Source organism: Anastrepha obliqua, chromosome 3 (genome assembly GCF_027943255.1).
Source record: "Anastrepha obliqua isolate idAnaObli1 chromosome 3, idAnaObli1_1.0, whole genome shotgun sequence".
In the NCBI taxonomy this organism is placed as follows: Eukaryota; Metazoa; Arthropoda; class Insecta; order Diptera; family Tephritidae; genus Anastrepha; species Anastrepha obliqua.
Genome location: NC_072894.1, coordinates 45,390,497 through 45,407,831, shown reverse-complemented (window position 1 = coordinate 45,407,831; position 17,335 = coordinate 45,390,497). Strand labels below are relative to the sequence as shown.

At 39.2% G+C, this 17,335-nt stretch overlaps 1 protein-coding gene across 1 annotated transcript; it reads right to left on the bottom strand.

Moving 5' to 3' along the window:
• Positions 1-1,570: 1,570 nt before the first annotated feature.
• Positions 1,571-6,232, bottom strand: LOC129243002 (uncharacterized). The gene has a single exon (XM_054880006.1). The coding sequence runs from the start codon at positions 6,230-6,232 to the stop codon at positions 1,571-1,573; it is 4,662 nt and encodes a 1,553-aa protein (XP_054735981.1).
• Positions 6,233-17,335: the final 11,103 nt, after the last annotated feature.

The window sequence follows — 17,335 nt, the reverse complement described above, 5'->3', positions numbered from 1 at the left end:
TGGATTCATCAAAAATCGATATTTTTCGTAAAATATCGATATTGAGCAAAAATCGATCTACATATTTCATGCTACAATCGACACTAATCAAAATTCGAAATTTTATATGAAATATTCGATATTAACCAGAAAAATCCTTACTTTGCATGACACAATCGACGTTAACCAAATGGCATAAATAGTATTATTCTAATATCGATACTTTGCATAAAATAATCGGTTTTTATTATTTAAACCGATACTTTTACCTAATGGGTACACAATTTATGTATTGAAGAGTTCTGATTTGAGTGATGGCAAACAAAAAACTGGGATGGTAAAAGTTCTAAATTTTTCATTTATTTTCTATTTGCATATTTTATTTAAAGATGTCGATAGATTTTTAGTTCTTTGCGGACAACTTTTATAAGTTGACAAATATATGATTTCTTCAGTTGCGCTTTTGGTAAAAATTGGTCTTGGGATTTAACACCTTATGACTTCTTTCTTTGGGGCCACGTGAAAGAGAAGGTCTACGCCAACAGCCCAGGGTCGATTCAAGACCTCAAAGATGGAATTCGTGAGGCTATCGAGGACAACTTTGCAATTCGGTTATGGAAAATTTCATGAAAAGGATATTGTCCTGTAAGCGTGGTCGTGGTGGCCATTTGCCAGATGTTATTTTTCACTATTAACGGCATACTTTCCTCTTTATAATGAAATAAACATCCGATCATTTATATTAAAAAATAGTATTTTTCTTTGAATATCAAAATAACACCTCTTATTGGAAAACGCTTTATTTTATTTGCCTCAAGCTTCTGCACAAAAAAACTTCGATATTAAGCCCAACATTAGTGAAAATAATGAGTTATTCAAAAATCAATGTTTTTCATAAAATATTCCATATTTGTTGTCAATATTTTGAGTTATCATCATCAAATCGATATTTTTCGAGCATATTTTTCACCGTGCGCACAACTAAAAGCAGTAGGTAACTTTTGAGGTGGTTTATATTTGGAAAGGATTTACTTAATGCTAACTGTTAGTTAACACAGAACTATAAATTTCTTCAACTATAGTTATTTTTTGTCAAAAACTAGTTATAATCCCTTTAAATATCCTATCCCTTGTCAAAATAAAGTCAATATTTTTAATTGGCGCTAACTTTGATGAAAAAGTCACAAATAAATATCCAGGCGCAGAATTTTTTCTTACGCTTTAAACATTAAGATATCAGCACAAATTGAAATGACGAGGGGCCGTTCCATTCGCTTCTAGCTCCAACTCAGACGAATCCATTCAAAGTGGTGGCAGTAACTGGCAAATTAACTTGCTTTGTTGTGGCTCTAAAACACTCACCTGTATAGATTCGCCATGCTCGAACTGCATGCCGACTATCCAACGTACAAAATCTACAAATGTTGTCTTTGCCCTACTACTCTTTGTCTATAAATTTATATTTACAAATATAATAATATATATATCTTGTAAAATTTGTTAACGTCAACTCTGCAACGATTTGGCAACACTCTGCTCAAGTCTTATACACGCAAAATTACATACGTCCAAGCCCTCAGCTTTACCAGCTTTAGGCTGGTGTCAAGTTAAAGGACACAGTTACAGGCCCTGAGATGCGTTTTGTAACGGGCAAATAAACTATAGCGGGCACAAACCTGTTACATTGCTCCTCCATGTCCTCGGCAACGTCATTCGCCACTGCATCCATCTGCTGCTGCTGCATTTCCAACACAAAAGCTTGCATTTGTGGTTCCCCGTCTACTGCTCCGGTAGCTGCTCCGGAGACATCTTTTGGCACCGCATACGAAGCTATTTTGCCACATTTCTCCGCCAATTCATTGAGCGTTTCTTGAGAGAGCACATTTGTAGCTGTGAAAATAGGTGACGTTGCGATTGTGCGTGTTTTATCCACTTTGGGATGCGCTGTAGTTTTGGTAGCTGTCATTTCTTTGTTGTTATCCTTTGCTTCAGATTGCTTAGCACTGCGTTGTGCCTGATTTTCTTTGGTCGACTTCGATTTGCTTGTGCCAACAGCTGTAGCGTTGCGTGTTGACAAATTAGTCGGTTCGACCCGACCGCTCTCAGTTGCCGCTTTGTTAGTTTGCATCAGTGGAAGCGTGTGAGACTTGTCGGTTGCTAATGCTACATTGGTGCTATCTAACTTCGGTTTGCTCTCATCGTGTCCGATTGCTTCATCTTTATTACTACTACCGCCCGTTACTTGGTCCTGTGCAACTGTGCTCAGATCACCAGTACCGCCGCTGAGCAGTGAATGTGAACGCTCGTGTATAAATAGAAAAGCATAGTATGGCGTGGTGAAGGGACACATAGAGCACTGGTACTCTTGCAGTCGTGGAGATTGAAGTGCTTGCTCGGCTACCGCACCGAACATGCCAGGCAACATAGTTTTGGGCATGCTACCAAGGAGGTGCTGTGCATTTAGATTTTGCAAAGCTTGAGCAAGATTTGTTGGATTTGATAACAGTCCGGCTGTGGGGTTGACATTACTCGCGTTAGTGCCGCTGCCGCTGCTAGAGCTTGAACTTGCAGAGCCATTTGGTATTTTGAGTGTAGGGCTAGTAGACTTACCTAACGGGTCGTACTGCTGTTCCAGTTCGCGTAGTTTCTCAATGCCCGTTGGCCCATGATCGCTTAGCAAATGAGCACGCAGCCATTTTGGGCTGCGGAAGCGACGTGTACATATTGTGCAGACTTCTGTATAATTAGCGTAATCCGATTTTGATTCAACGGAGTTACCACTGCCGAAGGGACTCAAGTTGAGTCCGCGATTTAAGTCATTTTCTGTGGATGCCAACTGTTGTTGTTGCTGTTGTTGCTGCTGCTGCTGCTGTTGAGTTTCGAAGCTCAGCCCATTTTGACGTGGTTGTGGTAGTGGTGCGCCTTCGTCGACGATGCCATGCGTGTTGTGTTTGTGCACACGCAGGAAATATTTGCTGCAAAGCTCTTTGTTGCAGATATTGCAAACAACGCCACCGATCTGTGCGCCATTCTCGATTTCGATGCCGTGCATGCGTTGCATGTGGGTCTTCATGAAATATTTATTGCACAGCTCCTTATTGCAGATTTCGCAGTAGCTGCTTGTCGGTGTGATGGTGTAGGGCGGGCGTGAACCTGTGGTTGCAGCATTCGTGTTTATTGGACGTTCAGGAGTGGCAAAACCTTCGCGTAGTGGGCTGCCCGGTAGTAGATGGACTTCAGCGATATGTTGTTTGAATTCTTGTATACTGACAAATTCTCGATCGCACTGATTGCAGCGCATCTCATTCAGTGGTGGCATGACACCGGGAGAGTCCGATGGGGAGAGTTTGAGAGCCTGTTGTTGTTGCTGTTGCGTCTGCAACTGTTGGTGCTGTTGAAAAAGGTGTTGTTGGAAGTTGAGCGGCAAAGTGGTACTTCCATCATACAGACCGGCATGCTCGGTCATTATGTGAGCTTGCAGGGCATATTGATTTTCCATTTCTCTGCCACAGATATGACAGCCCAATGTTCGTTTGCCATTTAGGTCATTGAGTTGCTGTATCATGGATTGAAGTTTCTGCAAATTTTGCAAACCAACTGCAGCCTCGGGACTAGCTGGCATATTGGCACCCGAATTGTAGGACTCCGCTAATATTTTCTGCGGCTCCGGCGTGGACGGCACGCTATGTGAACTTGTTTGTTGCTGCTCCTGCTGCTGTTGCTGCTGGTCAGCAGACTGGCGTCTGAGCAAACATTTATTCTCTTGATTTTCATCATCATTTGCTCGCAATTCTTCATCAACTTGCTCAAGCTTAATGCGTTTAGCCATGTGTTGTGGTGTGTCATCCATGCTAGCATTGGCTGTAGAAGTAGCTGCTGCAGCAAACATGCGTTGAGCCATAAGTGTTTTGTCATTAGCCATCATGAGGTTTAATGGCACACCAGACAGGCCCGGCAGACCCATGAAGGGCCATGGTGTCTTCTGCATCAATTGCAGTTGTTCGCTCTTGAGATCATCTGGGGGCACAAATATACCATGACGTTTCCATTTGTGTGTACGCAGGAAATACTTGTTGCAGTATTCCTTGCAACAGATTTCGCAGAAGGCTTCTGGATTAAGTACGCCAAGATGACGTAACTTATCGTGTGCGAAATTTGCATCACGCGCCTGTTGCTGCGATTGCGGTGATAGTTTTCGAGGTTGTGGGGTGAAAGCCACTTCTTCTTGCTCTAGTGTGAAATCCTGCCGAAAGCCATCAGGCATTCGGAATTGTTTAGTAGCAGCATCTTGTGATACTTCGTGCTTTGATTCATCCTGAGCAGCTGTAGCTGTGTCTAGTTTAAATGAATGTGGCTGTGGCTGAGACTGTGGCGGCGGTTGCGGTGGAGGTGTTGGGGTCGGCTGTTCGACGGGACTGTTGCGCGGTTGGTCATGCGCTTTGGCGCGATGACGGCGCATTGCGAAGATATTAGTAAACCGCTTTGAACAAACATCGCAATACACAGGGGGTGGCGCGGGTGGTGTGAGTTGTTGCGGTTGAGCACCGTTGCCTGCTTGCCCACTAATCTGCTTGTTATGAGCCTCTTCCATGGCCAATTGTTGTTTCTGTTGCAATTGATGTATATTTTGTTGTTGTTGCTGTTGTTGGTGTTGGTGTTGCTGCTGCTGCATTTGCAACTGCAACATTTGTGTCATGGCATTCATATTTCCACCAGCTACATTGGCATTGCTCTCACCACTCACTGAACCGGCAGGATCATAGATGCCATGCTTATTGGCCTTGTGCGTCTTCAAAAAGTATTTGTTGCAGAATTCCTTATTGCAGAGATCACAATAGGCTTCGGGATTGAAAATGCGCAGCGGTGGGCGATTTAAGCCGTCGACGGTGGGAAAGCTAGGCATGCCCAGTAGCGGAAGATAGCCGCTAGCCGAGAGCGCTGCTGCCGCAGCAGCTTCTGGCGGAAATGAGAATCCCATGCCTGGCATGGCATTCAGCCAGAGCTCTTTGCCATTCGCTAGAAGACTTGTTGGTGCGGCGTTCTCATTCTGATTGCTCTGCGTAGCAGTAACGGGCGGTGATGTAGAGCTCTCATCATCGACACGTTCGATTTTAACGTTCACGGCCGATAGCATGTCGTACGGTATGAGCTCTGCCTTTTGTTGCGCCTCATCTGTATGGACCTCCTCATTTTGATGCTCTTGCAACATATGCAAGCCAAGTTTAAATTCGGTTTCAAAATTTTCGCCACATGTTTTACAAAAGGTCTGATAGGGATTTCTCAACTCTTCTGCTAATTTTTGTAACTCCGAAGCCTTCTCTTCGCTTATTTGATCAGTTGCGACTGATTTTGTATCCAAATCGGTCTCTGTTTTTGTGATAAATTCGTGAGGCGCCAAATTGTTCGAATTTGCCCGTGTCACTCCTGTGTCTGATGATATGTTTCCAAGTTGCTGTTGCTTGTGCTGTAGCAATTCAAACGTTTCCTTCAACTGTTCCATAGATTTTGGTAGACACATTTTCGATAACTTCTCCTCATAATCTACTGGCAATGTTGTTGGTGGCACGTTATCCGCCACAATTTGTTCCTTATCTGCAATTATGGCTTCCGCAGTGGCGTTGGTTACTGCGCCTTCAGTGCTTTTGTTTAGCTGTAGTGTTGCCGCAGCTGCTGCGGCTGCTTGTGCACCCAAGCGGCTGGGATTATTCTGCTTGCGTCGCTTTTTCGCAGCATCGTTGATCGCCTCTAACAATTGCAGCTGCATAGCTGCTGCATTAGCTGCCGCAGCTACGGCTGCCATTGTGGCGCTTTTTGCTGGCAATGTCGTTGACATGTCGGCGTCATCTTCAACTACCCTTTCATCTTCTGTTGTACTATCAATGGCCTCCTCAACTGTAATTGCGTCACTTGTAGTGATTCCGCCGTTAGACGCATTTGGTGATGCGCTATTGCGGCGCTTTGGCGACTGCTGATCTCTTTGGCTTGCACTGCCTCTACTGGCTAGGACTTCGATAATTGTGCGTTTGTGCTTAGTTGTCACTGGGTTAGTATTTGTTGTGTTATCGTTACATGTAGTTGTGGTGTTACAGTTTGTGTTGTTATTGGTAGTGTTGTTATTGCTGTTGTTGTTGCTGTTGCTGTTACTGTTACTGCTGCTTCGGTTATTTAGCGAAGATGCATTGGAGACATCGGAAAGTGCAGTGTCCTCGCTGCTTAAGTCTGGCGGTGGGGTGGCATAAATAGACGCGGCCATTTTTGTTATTACTGTTTAAGAAAACATAAAAAGAGGAGAAGGAGATATATGGTAATTAGAAATGCTTGAGTATTATATCTTAAAGTTATTGCACAAAAAAGTAAGTGAAGCTAATACCTACACGAAGAGTTGCATTACAAATACAAAACAAATACAAATATTAAAATAATATAAATCCCGCTACATAACATAGCTGAGAGTAATTATATATCGAATTCATGGTGCACAAACGAAAAGTTTTATAAAAAATCATGCAATTCTGAGTATCTCCTTTCCCTTAACGCCTTTCAAGGTGACTTAATAGCTATAGCTGATGTAAACTCTCGACAGTACCAACACACTTTAGCCACAGTAGGAATTAGATATAGAGCTATTGTAAACAGTGCTGTAAAGACATAGTCATTCTTGGAAATCGCATCGGGTATAAACTGCCTAGAAGGGAAAATGATCATATATGTCAGGTCGTCCACATCCAACTGGCCAACAATATATGGCCCACAGTATGTTTATGAGGTAACTAGAAAGGTCTGACCTGTAAGGAATGAACACAAAACCAGGTTCCTGATGAATCTTGATCAGCTTTCAATAAGAAATATATGAGAAACGTAACTGGATTCCCACTAAGGAATTATGTCGCCTTTGCCAAAAAGAGGAGAAGGTGAGGGGTGTTTAACACCTCCTCAGCCACTGTTCCGCTCTGGCCAGAACGTGACTTCGCTATTCAAACTCTTACTTCTTTGGATGTCTGACAAATAAATATAAATAAATAAATAATTGGCGCATATACTTTTGTTAGGTTTGACCGAGTTCCTCCATCTATTTGTGGCGTATGGCTCGATGTTGTTAAACAAGCGGAGGAGCCCACAGTTTTTACGTCGACTCCGAACGGCAAATGGTTTTTTTACGAGAAGCTTTTTCATAGCCATTGATTACGAGGTGCGGCCGCTATTAAAAAAACATTTTCTTTTTTTGGAGTTTCGCGAACCTACGTTCTCAGACCCATTCAGCTACGGCGGCCGTTTGACAATTAGAATCCGTTTGTTCACCACTTTCAGTATTAGTGAAGGAGCTGGAGCACAAACAACTGGTATCACAATGGGCGTCCAGGCCAAAATAAGCACCTCTACACCCATATTAAGAGTGACAACCACCGTAACCTAACCTAGCCTATCCTATTTTTCTTTCTGGGCATAAATTCTTTACTTTTCATATGCAGCTATTCTCAATCAATATTTATGTGCGGTTCCACGCCTATTTTCAAACTCGTCTACTAATTTTTTCGAGATATTGGCATCTGAATTAGATATTAACTAGAACTGCTAGTTACTGATTCTTGTGCACAACAATTTGGCTACACTATTTAAGTTTAACTTGAAGAGAAGTTATTATTACACAAGAATTTGATACATGAACGTACATACATACATCCGTAGGAGGGGGTATATGGGAGCACAAAAACTCAAACTATTTATCTACACAAACTGAATCTACGTCCAATCGCCCAACCCTCCTGCGTGCAACTCAATTCTGTTACTAGCTTAACACATTACTTAGAATCGGCAAACGCACATGCACGTGCATACGCAAAAACCGTAACACGCACATGCACAAATATTTATTAATATAACACATACACATTCCGAAGTTGCCGTCTATGAAGAGCTTCTATTTTCATTTTTCCCTATATTATTTCATTTTTTTGTTTTCATTTTTCTGCAAATTCTATGAAAAATTTTCCATTATACATAATTCTCTCTGTATCCCCGGCAATATAGCTGAATACACTGCCGTGCGTTACGTGGGCCACTATCACGCATAAAATACACACATATCTGCATACATACATACTCGTACGTGCATGCACACAAACTTAGTGAACTGGCGCAGCTTTGGATAGCAGCAGCAGTAGCAACAGTAAAAATAAAAACAACAACAAAATTATACAAAGTCATCCGATTTAAGGAATACAAATTTTCCTTATTTTGTATTTTTCTATCTTAACTATTTTCATTCCGTGAGTTACCACGTCTTGTCCTGCTTTACAACGCTATGCCCATTGCTGGCGCGTAAGCCGTTCCAAACTCACAAACCAGCCGCCCTCACATTACCTATTGTACGTACACATAAACGTATACTCGAGCATACATAAAAACTCCCCCACTTACCCACAAACTGCCACATCTACTGTACATGTAAAACTTATAAAAATTTTCTTCAACATGACTTGGCAAAATAAATTTCATTCTTAAGAGAAAAGTGAAAAAGTAGTGAAAATGCAGGCAAGCAGTCGCATGGAGACTGGCAAAGCAGGCCGCAAAATGAATGTGATGTGGCAAAAAAGAGAAAAAAAATTCTCAACTACGCTGAAAACATAAATTAAGTTTCCATGGTTGAAATTGCTTGGCTACCAAGCTACATACAGACAATATGTAGTTGGCTCACTAACTGCCTGGCTGGCTGGCTGACTGACTGGCTGACTAGCTGCTTGGTTGCCTGCACGCTTGGCTGAGCCGACTTGACTTTCGTTTTTGGTAATCGACGCTTACTATTTTGTGGGAAGGATATGTGTGTATGTATGTATGAACGCATAGCACGAGATATGCGATGCTTTAGTATTGTTGCTGTTGCTACTGCAAATATGTCAAATTTAAGTTGGCCGTGGGCGTTAGGCGGCAATTGTAGCGCTTTGCCTGGTGCCACTACAAACGATGCGGGCCGTCGAAGCCATGTTGAAAGCGATATTTATGTATTATTGTGTATGTGGCTATGTGAGTGAATAGGTAACTGATTACGGCTTTACTTATTTCGCATCGCTACATTATCTGCTATCTCACTCTACCGTTGTTCGTCGTTTTTATTTTGTATAAACTTTTTTTTTTCTTACACTACATACCTTATAGGGCTCCACAGATGAGTTAAACGTAAAATGTGCAGAAAAAATAAAAACAAATCGTAGAATATTGAACGAAAAATGCCTTAATGAATATGGCAACAATGTAAACAAAATACTCGTACACTTCTCCAAGTAATTTGTTGGGTGGGTGCCAAAGTGGGTGGTCGAAGGAAATACCTAGCATGGCATGTAAGTGGCTGTTGGGCTGGTTAGAAAATTGACTGACAGACGAACATAAAGCAAAAAACTCTATGCTGCATGAGTAGTGAGTTTAGAAGTGAATGCCTAGCGCTGTAACGCCTAAATGTATGCTACTGTGAGAACTACGGTTGAAAATATATGTATGTATGTAAATCTAAGTTTTTTCTATGCTATATTTCAGATGCTTAAAAAAAATTATCGCAAATGCAATAATATTTAAAGCACCTTTCTGGTCTAGAATTTCGACAAAATCCATTTTTTTCATATTATGATAGTTTATATTTTCAAAAACATACTTGCAAATTTTTATATTGAAATTCGTCGTAGTTTAGACGTTACAGTCCTCTAAAACGGTACCGGTTTGGAGTGCGATGCCCAGGTATAAACGCGTTAACCCTGTTTTTATCGAAACTATTTTTTCCGAGTTGGCGTTGGTGATTTCTCAAAAAGTACTGAACCGATTGATTTGAATTTTTAATATGTTATTGAGTAGACGTGTGGCTCTCGGGGGTAGCAGAACTATAATTTTATAATCCATTTTTCAATTTTTTTTTAAAGCAAGCAAGTCGTTTTTTTTTTTTGTTATTCCAATAAACAGATAAAATATCTAGAACATTTTTTTTTTATAAATCTGCTACCCACCATAGCGACATTTCTCCTGATGAATAATCGACCGAATTTTTTTTTCAGACATACCTGAATCAGGGTAAGCTATTTTTTTGTTATTGTCATTGAAAAAAAAAATTGTTTTTTTTTTGTAAATAAAAAATTTATCTAATGAATAAAAACGATTTTCAATTGATACTGATTATTTTTCATTAATTTTCAACGCCTTCAATTCAATCACGTCTCTAGACCAGAAAGGTGCCTTAAACTTCCAATATGGTAACCAGCACACTCGCGTGGGTTTAAGACCCATTATGGACATAAGACACCAAATGTTATTTTTTTCCTAATAACGGCAATGGCAAAAGTTTGCCATTTATATTATATATCTACTATGTATAAAAAAAGGTTCTCATAAAAATCGTTTGTCATCCGAAGTCGATATAAAACTATAGGTCTCTCTATTTACAGGACAAAGTGAAAACGCTCACCTGAAATCGGAGGAGAAGTTTAACAAAAGCGCACCTACCAATTATATTTATATTTATAAGTATGCATATACAAGGTGGCGCAAAATTAATCACCCTATCGGAAAATTTATAATTTTGGCAAATGCCGTCCTATGTCAATTATGATTTATTTGGCACTTGGCAACTAGACAACTTCCGTATACAAAAATACATAATATATGGTGATTGATTCATATAATCTTTATAAAGCTATAATTGCTGAAATGCCGCTGAAACACCAGAACAACGGCCACAATACACAAAATAGAGTTGCGAGAAATATTGAGAACCAAAAGAACGCGAAAAACGAAATGAAATTAATCAATACTGTCATTGAAGCGACAATTTTTCATGGGAAATTCAAAATAGAAGATATATTGCTGCCCAGAATAGCTAAGATACCCTTTGAATTTAAGCGCCTACAGTTTCCCATTCCACTCGCATTCGTAATGGCCATCAACAAAGCGCAATGACCATCACTGCAAGTTTGTAGATTGAATCTAGAAAATCTCTGTTTTTCACACGGCCAACTGTATGTTGCGTGTTCACCAGTTGAGAATCCACCAGATTTGTTTGTTTATGCACCAGATAACCGAACGAAAAATACCATGTAACCACTCTAATAATGAATAATAATTTGTAATTTTGTAAAAGAATATATATATAATATATATATATATATATATATTACTGATTCGTTAAGTTGCTCTAGCAATACCAATTAGGGCATCAAACTTAACAATTAATTCGAACAAATAATTATTTTACATGACATAATTGACAGAAAACAAAATAAAAATTCTAATTTTTTTATACGAGGTGTGTTCAAAATCTATCTCGAATTTTGTGTTTTTTTTTATATTATTTAAATATTTATTCATTAATATCTGTTTTGTCCCCTTTAAAACTTTTACATTCGACCGAACTTGGCTCGCTTTTTTCGATCTTGGTTCGTGCGGCAGCTTCCATTGAGATGATTGAGCTTTGGTTTCCACGTCATAGCCATATACCCACCAGTTATGAGCCCCTGGAGCAAATTTGGGTCGTCGCGGACAGAGTCCAACATCTCATTAGCGATGTTCATGCGATGCTGCTTTTCGTCGACATTGAGCAGTTCTGGTACGAATTTTGTGGCGACACGTCTCATGCCACGTTCACATATCTAGGCTGCAAACTGACGATAGATAATTCGATCAATCTTACTATAGAAGAACGAATTCAAGCAACTAATAGAGCGTGCGCATCACTTACAACTTTTCAAATCAAAACTCCTTGAAAGACAATGCGGCTGACTTATAAAACTGACTGTATATATAAAAACTGACTGCGGTATATAAAACCGTAGTTCAACCGGTGATGTGCTATGGAACTGAAGTTGGCGCAATCAGAATTGCAAAGGACGAATGGCGCATATGATGGAATGATGAACTAGACGAACTTATTATAGATTAAAATGTAGTAAGTTACATTAAAGCGCAACGAATGCGATGGATAGGCTACGTTATGAGAATGAACAACTCAAAAGCCCAAAGCCAAATTCTGGAAACGAATGCATACACAAATAAAGCAAGAGGAAGACCAAGATCGGGGTGAAAGAAGACCTGGAACAGCTTAATCTAAAGAACTGCAAGGAAGTGGCAACGGACACAGCAGCATGGAGGTGTACTGTTCAGCAGGCCAAAGCACACAAGAAGCTGTAGCGTGAGCCCATGATGATGATGCTATCTCGACTCCAACGGTAAGTCAAAAAGTACCTCATACAGTACTGATCAAGAGCATGTCAAGCAAATTCTTGCTCGTAAACGCACTCTTTTGCCAACGAAATGTATTTCCTACATATTTAACTCTTCCTCCACACAAAATTTCAAGAGTTAGCAACCCAGTGCCTTGCTAAGGGAAACGCTTTGTTAAGAGCCAAGGAGAAATCTGTTTACTGAGCAAATATTTTATTATTGAATCATGCCCATGTTAGAGTATTATTTGAACCAAGGCGAATCTATTAAAGGTGATGTTGGTAAAACAGCTTAGTTGTTTTTTTTTCTTTCGCCGTGTCCATGTAATTGTCAGTTTAGAATGAAACAAGGCGAATTCATTACTTGTTTTCTAGTTTCTCAATACTTTGCGTTGACAATGAAACACACAGAACAGTGTTGTTGGTCTCACCTTTAATGAGTGCGCCTCAATTTGAAGTCAGTGGGTTCATTTAAGAATTTTTTTTTTCAATCGAATAATATCAAACAGCATTTTTATATTTTTCTTATGATTTTCTACGCATGATGAGAGGATTTCTTTACTTTAGAACAGTGTTGTTGATCTAGTGTCACCACCTTTAATGAGTGCGCCTCGATTTGAAGTCAGTGGGATCATTTGACAATTTTTTTTTCAATCGAATAATATCAAACAACATTTTTATATTTTTCTTATAATTTTCTACGCATGATGAGAGGATTTCGATGGTTTTTACCTGTGTAGTGAGACGAATTGTCTGGTGATGCATTGACTAACAAAACTTTTATTTATTAGTATTATTATAATTTTTTTTTGTTAGTGATTTTTTATACCAAATCTCTCATATGGATTGTATTTTTGAACATTTTTCCACACTTTTAAATAACATTTACACGCGTACACTTTTACAAGAAAATTATTATTTTTTTTATGGCATGAATAATGCGTAATGCTTAATTTTTTTTGTTTTTTTTTTTAATTTTTAGTGTTTTACATTCAAATCATTGAACTCTTCGAATTTTTCCAATAATGCACAGAGAATTTAAGTCGTCGAATACCAACTTGTTTTGAAAACCTTTGATATGTTCGTAATTTGAAACGCGTAAAAATTGTATCGGAAAATGCGCGCATGCGCAACGATGTTCTATCCTTTGGAACGTGCCGTTTCGTACTGTGCATTGCTCTGTGCGCGATGCAGCGGAAAAATGTTCAAAACAAAAAAAACAACAAAAAAGTGCACAATTTAGGTACTTTTTTCATCGAATCCACCGATTTCCCAATTTTCGATCGGCGATCGAACGACCGCATAAATATAATCATGGCATGGCAAACAACTACCCCCCTCGCTAACATTGCACTTTTATTGCGACACGATTTTCACAATAAAACTTCGCTGCCAAACACACACAAACGCGCATATGAGATAGTTTTTCCATCAAAAAACCACTTTGAAACACCCCAAAATATTGAAAATCACATAATTTCCCTCAAAAAGTGAATTGCTACGCAGGCAGTGCCATTGCAGCCAGGCGACAATGTGACAGTGTAGTAGTGCATAGTAATATATGCAGGCATGCAAGTACGTATGTATGTTGGAGTATGCGTGTACGTGAGGCGGTTGATTGGTCCGCCCTTTTTGCTTCGACAATTTTTACTATTCGATTTTCTATTCTCGCTTGCTTGTTGTTCTTGCTAATTTTTTCTCCCTGGCTGAAGGCGACATTCGATTTTATGCGTTGTGATATGTTTTTTCAATACACTATTTGTTGTTGCCGTTTAAATGACAACAAGTCGTTGAGCTATGTACATAATTCATATTTAAGGGTGCCTTTTTTCTTCTTGACTGGTCAGAGTGAGGCTTCAACAGCGTCCAACTAATTTCACTTTCAGCATCTTCTCTAATTTCGGCGCTTCTAATTCAACGTACATCATTACATTTGTACCCACGTACATACATACGTACATACGATTGCATATTTTGTTATGCACCGTATTAAATTGAAATCATCTTAGCATTTTGCGGCATATCTTGTATCAGATGCGTGCTTGTGAGCTAATCAAGAATGTCACATGCATGCCCATCAAAACTTAATAGAGAATCTGTGTGTGCCCCGGGCAACATTATAATGAACATCAGCGACAGTTGAACCTTTGGCACAAACAGTTGGATGTATAAGTAGATATTTATGTAGATATGCCCTCATGCATATTTATATGAAATCACTTGTGCCATTCCACATGCAAATCAATAATGCGAAACTGTGAACAATTGGATTGCCAAATCTACTTCAACAATTATCAGCTATTCGTGGGTAAATATGTTTGTAACAAAGTTACTAGTTAGAACTGTCCCTCATCCACTCGTCATTATTATTTTTTTTTTTTTTGTTACTACAATATTATTTTTGATTGTTGTCTTACAATATTGTACAACATTTAACGAAATATTCATATATATATGTATACATATACATTGGCACATACACATACATTCATATTTATTATTGCAACTAAGTCCAATTGACAGCTTCAGCAAGTCACAGTTAATCTATCAAACAACCCCTAGCAGCGCATCCGAACTGTCATAGTGGACTAATAAAGTTATTTACATACAAGCCTACCTACCAATCAATGAGGAACACTTTCTAAGCACTTAAATATGGCCACTTGCACTGAATCGAATGACAAGCAAAAAAGCATGAAAAAATAAATATTACAGAAATAATATTCGTTCCCATGGGTTTCGTAATCTTTTGACACTCAAGTGAAGCATCCAAACGTCAAACTGCTATTAAATCCAACATTAAATGCAAAATGTTACGCTTTTTGGCAAAAAAAAAAAATTTACCGACTTCATTGTCCGAAATAACTGAAATAATTTGCCTTTCCATCACTGCAGATTTTTAAATCCTTTTATAAGAATATTTAATAGATTCAGGGATAAAAGTGTGGTGAAGAAAACCAATAACGGATTACTTTGATTTTTCGTTCTAGAATTGCTATCAATTTAAGAGTAAAATATGTCAAGTTTTAGTCTTTAAAAATTTGTCTTTAGAAGGGTGAAAAATATAAAAAAATTAATATCTTTTGAGTTGACTGAAATTTCGATATGATATAAATATCAATAAAATACATTCGAGAAAGCATTTAAAAACTTAAAAAAATTAAGCCTCAACACGTTTTAATACCAACTTACAATCTTGGAGAATAGCGTTGAAAAGGCCAACATTGCAATGCTCAGGTGCAAGAAAGCGGTCGTAATTAAAGGAGGATTAACACCTCGTATTACACATTCACCTTAAACTTCTTAATTCGGCCTATTTTGCTATATGGAATACTTATGTGGTGGCCATCAACTCAAAAGGCAAGTTATATGAAGCTGCTGAGCAAGCTCCGAAGAACTGCGTTTTTATGCATCACCGGCACTTCAGGGACTGTCCCAAATAAAGCGCTCGAGAGGCCAATTTGCCTGCTCTAAATATGGTATCACGTTGCCGCCGCTTCAGCACTTAGACTTTATAGTATGGCTCTATGGAAGACCCGGCGATTCGGCCAAGAAATCGACTACTCTTTTCCTAAACTCACCTTCGATAGGCTCTTCAAGACTAACATCTTGCCAAGAAGAGAGTGACAAACTCAAAGAAGAGGGGAAATAAATGTTTACATGGATAGGTTGAAGCTAGAAAATAAAGTAGGCTATGGCGTTTTCAAAAAAAAAATAGGACTAGTCTCCACCTACCAGACGTCTACCAAGCAGAAGTCTTAGCCATAGAGGATGTAACTGCGTACCTTAATATGTATGCACGCCGAAACAAAAAATACAATACATATCTTCTCGGATAGCCAGGAGACCATCAAATCAATGGAGGCAGTTATTCTAAGATCAAAGGTTGCTCAAGAAGGTCTGGAAGCTCTAAATTATATTGGCACCGTCTTCAAGGTTAGTCTTATTAGGGTTCCGGGCCTTAGATATCGTAAACTGATTGAAAACAGAGGCATTCCTAAGGAGACTTGCAAATTGAGGATAAAAAATAGAATTCTCCGGGACGACAATAGGTAATGAAAAGAAGAAAATACTTGTGTTACAACCAGGCTAATTTAGCCGCAAATAGATAAGAAAAGATCTGGCGACCTGCTCAACCTGTCGAAGACCGCGGCTTGTGTTACCGGTCATTGGCTGTTAGGTAGACTAGGAGTATTTTCTCTTGAATACTGCCGAAGTCGTAGAGACGAGGAAGAGGAAAAAGAAGTAGAACATTTCCTTAACCTGAGTTCTTTATAAAATATGAGGCAGAGATTAAAGGCTTAGTCTCAGAAAATGGTACATCAGATGTACTGCACATGTAAATTCCTATCAGACAATGCAACCACATTGTTGAGATCTGAAGATTGTATGAATCAGAAAGGTTAGTACAAAAAAAAATTTTAAGTCTTCTGCATATAAAAGAAACTCAAAGAAATCGCAGTATTGCCGATATGGCATTAATAAAAATTACAAATAGAAAGGGCCGAAAATGCTGCCCTGAGACACCGGAAAAGGCAATAGAAGGATAAGAAACTAGGGTATTAACAATGACGATTGAAAAGGTGTAACTTTATCCATTTAAGAAAAGTATTTTTTTCCTTGTTCACTCCTCTCGGGAGCATAGGGCTTCGACAAGACTTGTCTTGCGTTGATTTCGTTTCTGCGCCATTACCGCGGCTGCCCGCTTCCTTTTGCGGGCGCCACTTAATGCAATGTGTAATTGTGTGCTTTTTTATTTGGTTTTGCTTGTTTTTAGCAGCCACAATGCAAATAATGCGCTGACTATTGCGCGGTAGTAAGGTTGGACAGGATAAGTTTTTGGGTTTGAGGAATAAGATTTTTTTTTAGAAACAGGGAAAGTAGGTAAATTTGGAAAAGTGCGAGGAACGTGCTTTACGTGGGAATCGAACCCATAACCTCTAGGATGGCAGGCTGGTGCTCTTACGCTAGACTAGCGAGGCCGCGGGAAGAAAAGAAAAATATAGTGAATTCGAAAACTTATTAGCTTAGATTAAGGTTAAGTGGCAGACTTTATCGAAAGCCTTAAAAAATCCGTATTGAAGTTGTTGAAAGCCGATGCACAAAAAGAGGAGAAATTAGCAAAATTAGTGACAGTTGAGCTACCAGCCGCAAAACCATGC